We start from the raw sequence: 12,045 nt of genomic DNA on the forward strand, positions 1-12,045 counted from the left end.
GGGAAGGATTCTTAGCCTCCAAGTAGTGATCAGTGTCTCACCATCCACAGGATTACACAGTAGTGAAGAAGTGCTCTGGTGAGTGTGTGACCCCCTGTGTGTCAGGAGGACAGAGCCGGACGCAGAGCCCCATCACCGAGCCTTCACCTCATTCACTGATACATGAGCAGAAGATCCTAGAACTTACCCACAGGATCACTGAGCTGCTGACCGGAGAGGTGAGCGCTGCTGGGAATGGGGGGCATTATATAATAACGCCAAGGGAGGAGTCTGGAGGATGACGGTATATTGTGTGTGTCAGGTTCCTATAAGGTGTCAGGACGTCACTGTCTATTTCTCTATGGAGGAGTGGGAGTATTTAGAAGGACACAAGGATCTGTACAAGGACGTCATGATAGAGGATCAGCAGCCCCTCACAATACCGGGTAAGAAGAGACCTTCCTTTATTGTGGAGACCAGTTTTGAGGGACGACAAGTCTTGCCATCATCAGATAACCACAAAAAATAAATACTTTGTACATTTCTAAAACCTCTTTTTTCGCCTTTGCTTGAGAAAAAAATAAATGAAGAAAACAATTACATCTGTAACAACCTGGACAATACATTTACAAGATGGAAAACTTCTATATATTAACCCCTTCCCGCTGCAGGGCGTAAGTTTACGTCCTGGCAGCCTGGTACTTCCCGCAACAGGGCGTAAACTTATGTCCTGGAGATAGCACGGGATCACATATGATCTCGTGCTATCCCGGAGCCGGCTGTCAGTCACAGCCGGCGTCCCGCTGCTACAGCGGGGGGGCATCGGAGTTGCTCCCCCGCTGTTAACCCCTTCCCTGCCGCGATCTAAGTAGATCGCGGCAGGGAAAGAGTTCACAGAGGGAGCGCGGCTCCCTCTGTGTCTCCGGCCGGAACTCGCGATGTCATCGCGAGAGCCCGGCCTGTCACCATGGCAGACACTGGCGTCCTGTATTGCCTATGCCTAGGATCGCTGTATAAGCGATAAGGCATGGGAAAGCAGTAGCTCTGCCATGCCTTATAACAGCGATCATCAGGGCAGTGATTAAAGTCCCTCAGAGGGACTCAAATAGTGTAAAAAAAACAAAGATTAAAGAAATCAATAAAAAAAATGTAAAAAAAACATTTTTTTATGCTTTTTCTCAGATTAGCATAAAAAAAGGTAAAAAAATAAAATAAAATCCCACATATTTGGTATTGTCGCGTCCGTAACGACGCGTACAATAAGTTGCACATGCTTTTGACTGTGCACGGAAAAAAACGCTAAAAAAAACACTAAAAAACTGAGGCAAAATGCTAATTCTTAGCATTTTGCCTCACTAAAAACGCAATAAAAGTGATCAAAAAAGCCATATGTACCCCAAAATGGTACCAATAAAATCTACAGCTTGTCTCGCAAAAAATAAGCCCTCATAGAGTGCCGTACATCAAAAAATAAAAAAGTTACAGGAGTTTGAATGCAGCGATTTAGAAAAAAAAAAGATTTCCAAGAAAAAGGGTTTTTATTGCAGAAAAGTGGGAAAACCTAAAAAAATGTAAGAATTTTGGTATCGTTGTAACCGTACCGACCCGCAGAAAAAATGGAATGTCTCATTTATGCTGCATGATTAACGCTGTAAAAAAAAATAAAAAAATCTATGGCAGAATTGATGCGTTTTCTCTCCCTGCTATCATTAAAAAAAAAAAAAAAAAGTTTTACAATATAGTCTATGTACCGAAAAGTGGCACCGATAAAAACTACAGTTCGCCACGCAAAAAACAAGCCCTCATACGGCCGCGTCGACGGAAAAATAAAACAGTTATGACTTTTGATAAACGGAGAAGAAAATCCGCCAAAAATTGTTGCGTCCTTAAGCTCAAAATAGGCCGTGTCATGAAGGGGTTAAATGGAGACCAAATGCTTTTGTTCATTTCACCTTCCAAAATAGACAATGAAAGTATTCAAAATGTTGTATGTTTCTCAAAAGACAAGCCATCACAGCTCTATCGATGTGAAAATCAAAATAGTTATAGGACTTTGAATGCAGCGATGCAAAGAGAAAGTTGCAAATAAAAAGGTTCTTATTGTAAAACAAAAAGTGTAAAACCATAACGAAAAATCAAATATTAATATAGATTTGGCATCGTCATAATTGTACAGAATGGCAGAAAAAAGTTATCCTGTACTTTACACCGCATTGCGAACATCGTAAAAAAAAAACCAGTGGCTGAATTTGTTTTTTCACCTTGGCCTGACAAAATTGAGTTCTACAACAGGTTATATGTACCCCGAAATGGTGCAAATAAAAAGTACAGGTCGCCATGCAGAGAACAAGCCCTCATTTGTTTGTCAACAGAAAAGTAAAAAAGTTATGGTTTTTGAAAAGTGGAGATGAAAGTACCAAAAAATCGTTATGTCCTTAGGTCCAAACTAAGCAATATCCTTAAAGCCACTTTCACATGGGCGACGGCGATATTGCTGCAACTTTGTAGCGCTTTTTGCTGGGATTTTCAGGCGGTGGGGGCTTGAAATATAAGCCCTACCTGCATAATAAATAAATAAATTACATCACCTAAGAGGCGCACTGTCTGGCTCTGCTGCAGTCTCCACTGCATCTCCGGCACTTCTTTGAAAAACTGTGAAAAACCTGTGAAAACCCCCGCTCTGATTGGCTGATCAACTGTGCTCAAGAACCAATCAGAGCTAGCACTCAATGAACCAATAATAGGCAGTCATTGATTGGCTGTGATTGGTTCATAGAGTGCTGGCTCTGATTGGTTCAAACAAGTGCTGGAGATGTAAAGGAGACGTGCGGCGGAGCCGGACAGCGCCTCTAAGGTGATTTTGTTTTCTCGTCCGTATCATTGGGGGCCACAGCCTAGACCATGGGATATAGCCACTGCCCTAGGAGGCGACACTAAGCAAAAAAGTGTTAGCTCCTCCCCACCTGGCTATATCCCCCCTGCAGGCACTCAGCTAATTAGTCTTTAGCTTAGTGTCTGCTAGGAGGCAGACGTGGAAAGAGCGATTCACGGGAATCCGGGGAGTTGGGGCTTTTTCCTGGCTCTACTGGCCTCCCGGGGGAGACGCAGGCAGGGGGTGTCTCCACCACTACTGCGGCGTCTCACCCAGAGAAGAAAAAGGGGCCCGGCCATGCAATGCGCATCTGAGTTGGTTACCCGCCAGCCATAGGGCTCCCCTTCCCTGGAGTAGCGCATTGTCTGACGGTGACGCGTAGGGGGCAGCACTGCTGGAGCGGTCGACGCACGGACAGGCTGTGGCTCCCAGGACAAAGACACCCCGCTTGGGACTCCATACGGACAGCGGCGGCGGCAACATTCCGTCTGGGACTCCACACGGACAGCGCAGGTTACCTTAAGGAGCATCGGGACGGCAGCGGCGACGGCAGCGGCAGCTCTCCCGGCCAGGGATAGAAGTTAGCATGGTGCAGGACGCCGGGGCGCCGGCCGGCAGGCCACTTCCGGGCACGGCGCTCCGGGGGGCGGAGCGCTGTCGTCACGGCCGGAAAACGTCACTTCCGGGTCGCGGGGACGCTTCCGGGGCAGGCCACGCCCCCTCCGACCGCGGCAAGTTTAAAAGGGGCCGCCGGACAGAGGAATGTCCGCTCTCTGCAGCTGGACACTTCGTCTGTCTGCACTTCTGAGCCCAGCACTGCGCAGCTCTCTAAGCACACAGCAGCCGTCCAGCCATTCAGCCCTGCAGTTTCCTTCTGCTACGGAGAAAGCACCCGGACAGCAGCAGCATCTCCTGTCTCGGGCACCAGCAGCTGTAACAACTCCGCAGCAGTCCCTGCCACAGCACCTGCCGGGTCACCAACGCCGCGAGATCGTGTGGTGTACCCGCGTCAACTTCCGACAGCATCCAAGCGTCAGGACCAGAGGCTCCAGCTGGACCGGGGGAACCGCAGAAACAGCTGCTAGACCGGGTAAGCCCTGCCCAAGGCAGCACTTCGCGGTGTTCTCCCCTCGCCCTCCCCGTCCCCCCTGCAGGCATTCCTGTAACGGTACGTAGCTTACCCGCTACCTGGAAATTGTTTTCTGTTGCCATGTCTGACCCTAGATCAGAGGGTTCCAGCCCGGCCAAGGGGAGGGTGAAGCATTACGCTTGCACTACCTGCAGCGTTAAGTTTGCTTGCGGTCAAGTCGACCCCCGCTGCGCTAGATGTGCCGCGGCGCGCGCAGCTCCAGGGACCCCGGTGCCCCCCGCCGCCCCTGTGGAGCCAGGGCCCGAACCCCAATGGGCGAGGTCCCTGGCTGCTGCCGTTTCTGGCTTGGCCACATCCTCTGCGGCGATTTTACGCCGGTTAGAGCCCAGCTCAGACGCGTCCTCCTCGGAATATGCACGAGGGAGGGCACACAAGAGAAGGAGGTCCCGTAGCAGCGAGGACACTACCCATAGATCGCGCCACACCAGGAGGTCGTCTAGATCCTCCAAGTCCAGATGATCCAGGGACTCTCATGGCTCTCATGGGTCCAGGGAGTCCGTGCATACTTACCACAGGTCAAGACATTCTTCACGGTCCCGGTATTCTGCCACACCAGCCCGGGCTCGCCATGAGTCCCCTCGAGCATCTTGCTCATGGGCGTCCCAGGACACGGCACAAACGGCAGGCGAGGGCAGTGGGTCTGAAGACTACGACCACTCTGCAGGCTCGTCAGTTTCGGAACTAGACGAGGAACAGGTGTCGCGCCTAGCCAGTCTAATGGACGGCCTGGTAATATCCATAAGAGAAACCCTCCAAGTAACGGAGGAATCAGTGGAGACGGCTCCTTCCACGGTGTCTTTTAGACGGCAGAAGAGATCGCGACAGGTCTTCCCAGACCATCCGGATTTTTCGGAGGTCCTTAACAAGGAATGGCAGAACCCGGACAAAAAATTTAGGCAACCCGGGAAGACTTGGGAAATTACATACCCATTCCCAGGGGGTCTGAAAAAGGGTTGGGCGGTACCTCCGGTAGTTGACCCGCCAGTGTCACGACTGTCTAGAAGCACAGCACTGCCAACAGCCGAAGTAGCAATGCTGGCTAATCCTCAAGACAGGAAGCTGGATACGTTGGCAAAAACTGTGTTTCAAGCCACAGGCACTGCCTTACAGCCGATTTTTGCGGCCGCATGGGTCAGTAAGGCGTCCATAGCCTGGGCCAAGCAGCTACGGAGAGACATTGTAGCAGGCGCTCCACCGAGTGACTTGCTCGAACTGACAGACAACGTCATACAGGCAAACAAGTTTGTATGCGCAGCAGAACTAGACTCAGCCAAGTTCGTTGCCTGGGCATCCGCTGCATCGGTTGCGGCAAGGAGAACACTCTGGCTGAAAAGCTGGTCAGCAGATACAGCATCCAAGATGGCCCTAACAAAATTCCCATTCGAAGGAAACAGGCTGTTTGGACCTAAACTGGATGACATGATAAAGGACGCCACAGGCGGCAAGAGCACGTCGTTACCACAAATGCCGGCAAGAAAGGAGAAGGTTCCATTAAAAAGGAAACCGTTTTTTAGATCCTTTCGGCGTTTTTCATCCCGTCCAGGGTCAGGGCAGTGGTCCCAGTCTACAAGAACCCCGACAGAACCCCGACGGACGCAAAGAGGGGCCCCTCTTTCAAAACAAGACAAACATGGCGATCCCGACCCGGAACATCTAAAACGGCGGGATCAAAGAGCGCGGCATGAGATGCTGCCCCCTCCCAGTGTCACCAGGGTGGGGGGCAGGCTCTCCCAATTTCGGGAGACATGGGGGAGGCGCGTGAGCGACAAGTGGGTGCAGGAGATTGTGACATCCGGGTACGCAATCGAATTCACGACTCTCCCACGGAATTCATTCTGCAGGTCCAGAGTGCCTACCACCCCGGAAGGAGTAGCCAACCTACAGCAGGCGGTGCAGAACCTTCTGGCACAGGGGGTTGTGAAACCGGTACCGGGGGCACAAGAGAGGCAAGGGTTCTATTGGAATCTTTTTCTTGTACCCAAAAAGGACGGCAGAGTGAGGCCGGTTCTGGATTTAAGGAGGTTGAATCAATTCATCAGAACAAAACATTTCCGGATGGAGTCAATCAAGTCCGTGGTAACCTCCATGCAACCGAGCGAATTTCTGTCCTCGATAGATATCAAGGACGCTTATCTCCATATCCCGATTCGGGAAACACATCAAAAATTCCTTCGTTTCGAAACACAGGGAAAGCATTTTCAGTTTACGGCGCTGCCATTCGGCCTGTCTACCTCTCCAAGAGTTTTTACGAAGGTACTAGCAGCAGTGATGGCGCTACTCCATGCGGAAGGTATATCAGCCATTCCATACCTGGACGATATACTAATAAAGGCACCGTCGTGGGGCGGCAACATCAAAAGCCTACACGTCACGATGAAGATTCTAGAAGAATTCGGCTGGATAGTGAACCGCGAAAAATCATGCCTAATACCGACACAACGCTTGGAGTTTTTGGGCATGATATTCGACACCAGCCAGCACCGGGTCCTGCTACCCCAAGCAAAGGTAGACAAGCTCCGGCAGGGGGTCCGGTCCCTAATACAGGGGAAACCGCTAAACCTCAGACACTGCATGGCTATCCTGGGCCAGATGGTGGCAGCATTCGAGGCGGTTCCGTTCACCCAGTTCCGGTCGAGGAAGCTACAATACTTGATATTGTCATGCTGGAATGGGTCCCGGATGACCCTGGAACAGCGAATCCAGATAACCCCTCAAGTCCAAAGGTCACTGAAGTGGTGGCTGCAACCTGGGAGGCTTCAGGCGGGACGGCCTTTGGGCCCAAGTCGTTGGACAGTAGTGACGACGGACGCCAGCCTTTCAGGTTGGGGCGGAACACTGGGGGACCGGTCTGTTCAAGGAGTGTGGTCTCAAAGAGAGACAAGGCTGCATATAAACATCCTAGAGTTGCGGGCCATCTACCTGACTCTCCGACACTTCGGGCCCAGTCTCAAGAGAAAAAATGTACGCGTCCAGACGGACAACACCACAGCGGTGGCCTATGTCAACCGGCAAGGGGGAACACGGAGCGCGTCGGTAATGAGCGAGGTAGCAGGCATACTAACGTGGGCGGAAAAGCATCTGAGCTCGATTTCCGCAGTCTACATTCCCGGAATAGAAAACTGGGTGGCGGATTACCTAAGCCGGGAAACAGTGGATCCCGGCGAATGGGGGCTGCACCCAGAAGTTTTTCGGACGATATGCCTGAAATGGGGCACACCAGACGTGGACCTCATGGCGTCCCGACTAAATTACAAACTACGCCCATTTGTGTCCCGAGCGCTGGATCCACAAGCAGCGGCAACGAATGCGCTGACCATTTCGTGGGGGGAGTACAAGCTCCTATACGTATTTCCACCCAAACCCTCTCATACCGAGGATCCTAGGGAAAATCAAGCAGGAAGGGCGACCAGCGATAATAATAGCACCAGACTGGCCAAGAAGAAGCTGGTACGCGACCATCATAGAAATGCTGTTCGACACACCGTGGCATCTTCCAGAGCAAAGAGACCTGCTATCCTAGGGGCCTTTTCTACACCCGAATTCCAAGTCTCTACATTTGACGGCTTGGCCATTGAGACCGAGGTGTTGAGGAGAAAAGGTTATTCGGAGAAGGTTATTCACACAATGATACGGGCCAGAAAACCAGCCTCATCTGCAATTTATTATAGAGTCTGGAAGCGCTTCTTCACCTGGTGTGAGGAGAGGCGGGTACAACCGATGCAATTCTCAGTGGCCAGAATTCTTGCATTCCTACAATCAGGCCTCGAAGTAGGATTGAGGGTAGGTTCGTTAAGGGGACAGGTGTCGGCATTAACGGTACTGTTCGAAAAGCCAATCGCAAATAGGATGGCAGTACGTACATTCCTGCAAGGAGTCGCCCATACGACGCCCCCGTTTAAACCCCCGGTCCAAACTTGGGACCTTAAAGGGGTTGTCCCGCGCCGAAACGGGTTGTTTTTTTTTTCAACCCCTCCCGACCCCCCCCCCCCCCCCCCCGTTCGGCGCGAGACAACCCCGATGCAGGGGTTAAAAAAGAACACCGCACAGCGCTTACCTGAATCCCCGCGCTCCGGTGACTTCTTACTTACCGGTTGAAGATGGCCGCCGGTATCTTCTCCCTCGGTGGACCGCAGGGCTTCTGTGCGGTCCATTGCCGATTCCAGCCTCCTGATTGGCTGGAATCGGCACGTGACGGAGCGGAGCTACAAGGAGCCGGCATCCTGCACGAGCGGCCCCATTGAGAAAAGAAGAAGACCCGGACTGCGCAAGCGCGGCTAATTTGGCCATTAGACGCCGAAAATTAGTCGGCTCCATGGAAACGAGGACGCTAGCAACGGAGCAGGTAAGTGAAAAACTTCTTATAACTTCTGTATGGCTCATAATTAATGCACAATGTACATTATAAAGTGCATTAATATGGCCATACAGAAGTGTATAGACACACTTGCTGCCGCGGGACAACCCCTTTAATCTCGTGTTGGACACTATGACGGACCAGCCGTTTGAGCCGCTGAAGGAAATTTCTATGCGACTACTGACCTGGAAGGTGGTATTCCTCGTCGCTATCACGTCAATCCGTAGGGTCTCGGAGCTGGCGGCTTTGTCTATACAGGCGCCATATATGACCTTCCACCAGGACAAAGTGGTGCTGAGGCCATCACCCGAGTTTCTACCAAAGGTAGTATCGCAGTTTCACATTAATGAAGAAATTGTCTTGCCTTCTTTTTGTCCAGATCCAGTACACAAAAAGGAAAAAATGCTGCACGTAGTAAGGGCGCTGAGGATCTATGTGAAAAGAACAAAGGAGTTTCGTAAGACCGACACCCTCTTCGTTATTCCGGAGGGGACCCGAAGGGGCTTGGCAGCCTCAAAAGTCACCCTATCGAAATGGATAAGGTCCCTGATAACAGAGACGTATCGCACCTCAGGGCGCTCGCCGCCATTTCGGGTTACGGCCCACTCCATACGGGCGGTAGGGGCTTCCTGGGCAGTCCGTCACGGAGCCTCAGCCCTTCAGGTGTGTGAGGCAGCCACCTGGACTTCCTTACATACGTTCTCAAAATTTTATAAGGTCCACACAGCTGCATCATCCGACGCCGCTCTTGGCCGGAAGATCTTGCAGGCGGCGGTCGTTGACCGCACAGCCGAACTTTGAATGCCCACCCAATATATTGTTTTCGGGACTGCTTGTGGACGTCCCATGGTCTAGGCTGTGGCCCCCAATGATACGGACGAGAAACAGATATTTTTGGTATAACTTACCGTAAAATCTCTTTCTCGTCGCGTTCATTGGGGGCCACAGCACCCACCCCTTGTTTATCTAGGCGGTTGCTGGAACTTTCTGTTCTTCGGTCATGGTTTGGCAGAAAATTGTGCCAAAAGTTTGTTTTTTGGTATGTATAAAACATGGTATGTATAATTTTACTCCCACTGGCTTCCTACTGCTTGCACACAGACTAATTAGCTGAGTGCCTGCAGGGGGGATATAGCCAGGTGGGGAGGAGCTAACACTTTTTTGCTTAGTGTCGCCTCCTAGGGCAGTGGCTATATCCCATGGTCTAGGCTGTGGCCCCCAATGAACGCGACGAGAAAGAGATTTTACGGTAAGTTATACCAAAATATCTGTTTCATGCAGCTAGGGCTTATTTTAGGGGAAACAGTAGGATTTCCTACTGTTAAAGTTGCATCGCACCACAAAGGAAGGGTCCATAGGGAAACATGGGCTATAAAACCTCGCAAATGGCGGCAATATTCAGCAAGCTGCGGTTTTTAATTTTTTCTCGCAATGTAGCATACTACAAAACATCGTTAATTTGAAGGGAACCCATTGGAAAGCATGGGCCTCACATACATGCAATTTGTAGTGCTGTCGCATCGTGAGAGTCTCACAATTTTGTCGCCTGTGTGAAACTGGCCTAAGGGGTTAATATTATAAGTCTTACTGTGCTATTACAAACGCACAGCCAAAGCTGAATCCCCTACAGTATAATAATAACGCCCACAGCTATGTACCCCACAGTGTAACAGTCATAACAAGAGGCACAATATACCCCCACACCACTGCAGATACTTCCTCCCACAGTAATCTCTTGACCAAGTCCTCTCACTACCTACCTCCAATTACATTCACAAGAGCCAGGAGTAAAACATAAGTAGTGCAACACCCCCCCAATCCCACTGAACAGGCCCACCTCACCCCTATCACTGTCAGTATTCAAGCACAGTTGGCGCAGATTGGTGCTCACATTACATACAGTACAATTGGTGGCATACAGCGTGACGGGTTCCACAGCAGATGCCCAGCACCACTGAAAAAATACTTCTGTACTTCACTGCACATTTTTCAGAGGGCTAGTGCAGTGCGCAACCTGGGAATGTGAGGTATTGGGGGCGATGAATGATGGCGGCGGCAGTGGCTCCGCTGCTCTCCTCATAAACCGTGGCAGCCGGCAGAATATAAAATTTCAAGTTTGGCGTTTTGGTCTACCTATTGATAGGGCAGGGTATGGTGGTAAAAATGGGAATTAATTTTTTTGTGACGCCAACCAGTATACAGGCCTAAACCTGTTCTGGCCAAAAATAAATAAAGAGGAAAAAATTAAAATGGGGGATGTAGTCCCTTCCCGTAGACGGTGGTGTAGTACTTCAGTGCAGATGTTGATTGGTGGGAGGGGAACTGCGGGATTCAGGTTAACGGTAAACCAAATAACAATAGTTTATATTCTGGGAGATGTCAACATACAATTCTAATTTATGCAGTGCTGTGGTATTCCTTCGCACGTTAACAGGTACAACTTCTGTATTTCTCTCACTCTATAGATAGGAACTGGCAAGTCATCTGTCCTCTTTACTTTACAACTGTATTTCTTTTCTTTGAATGTGTAGATCTCCTTTTGCTGCTGTCCTCTTTATGTACCGTATATTCCGGCGTATAAGACTACCTTTTAACACCGAAAAATCTGTTCTGCAGACGAGAGTCGTCTTATACGTCGGTAATACAAAAAAAAGAAAGTGTCAAAAAAAAAAAAGCAGTACTCACCTCCCCCGGTGTTCTGCCGCACTGCTGCAGGCTGTCGCTCCCTCCTCGTCCCCGACAGAGCATTGCTTTCTGGATGCGGGGCTTGAAATCCCCGCGTCCAGAAAGCTAATGCTGTGATTGGCTAACACACGCGCCGTCAGCCAATCACAGCCATTCAATGACATCATTGAATGGCTGTGATTGGCTGAAGGCACGTGTGTTTTAGCCAATCACAGCCATTCAATGATGTCATTGAATGGCTGTGATTGGCTGACAGTACTGTGTTAGCCAATCACAGCATTAGCTTTCTGGAGGCGGGGATTTCAAGCCCCGCATCCAGAAAGCAATGCTCTGTCGGGGACCAGAAGGGAGCGACAGCCTGCAGCAGCGCCGCAGAATGCCGGGGGAGGTGAGTACTGCTTTTTTTTTTTCCTACACTGTATTCCCGGCGTATACAGTGACGGTTGGGAGGTCGTCTTATACGCCTCGTCGCCTTATACGCCGGAATATACGGTATTTATCAATTTATGTTTCTCTATCTTTCTGCGTGTAATCTTCGGTTTCAAACCTTCTGTATATATAATCCTTGTCTTTATAACTCTCTTTTCTTAATACAATTCTTCTTTCTATATATTTAAACGTTATACTGTCTTTCTATATCTTTGCATTACACTCTTTCCTGTTACTTACTTACACCTTCTCCTTCCCACCACACTGTATGTCTCTCTCTCCTGCTCTGGTTTTCTGTCCTCTCCCTTCGCCCCTACTCTCCAGCCCTCAACTCCAAACTCACTGACCTGTGCGGAGAGCTGCTCCACCAATCACAGGCTCTCTCACCCTTAACTATCTAGCCATCCAATTCCTAACCTGTTGCTGGACCGTACTCAGCCTAAGGGGGATGAGGGACCTGGCCACCAATAAGGGTAGAGTTGGTTGTCCGTTAGATTCTTCAGTCAGTTACCAGCATGAATTAAACTCTTTTAAAGGCACACTCACACTTCAAATTAAAAAGACAACATACACCTT

At 50.1% G+C, this 12,045-nt stretch overlaps 2 protein-coding genes across 2 annotated transcripts in view; both read left to right on the forward strand.

The window, feature by feature from the left end:
* LOC136620111 (uncharacterized) overlaps positions 1–12,045 on the forward strand; it is a 534,467-nt gene that overhangs the window by 289,023 nt on the left and 233,399 nt on the right.
* The window catches only part of LOC136620537 (oocyte zinc finger protein XlCOF6-like), a 36,527-nt gene that overhangs the window by 13,328 nt on the left and 11,154 nt on the right, over positions 1–12,045 (forward strand). Inside the window, exon 3 of the mRNA XM_066595388.1 lies at positions 51–425. Coding sequence (XP_066451485.1) covers positions 278–425 — 148 coding nt within the window. The 5' untranslated portion in view covers positions 51–277. The remainder of the gene's footprint in view (positions 1–50; positions 426–12,045) is intronic.

This window comes from Eleutherodactylus coqui, chromosome 3, assembly GCF_035609145.1.
Source record: "Eleutherodactylus coqui strain aEleCoq1 chromosome 3, aEleCoq1.hap1, whole genome shotgun sequence".
Lineage (NCBI taxonomy): Eukaryota > Metazoa > Chordata > Amphibia > Anura > Eleutherodactylidae > Eleutherodactylus > Eleutherodactylus coqui.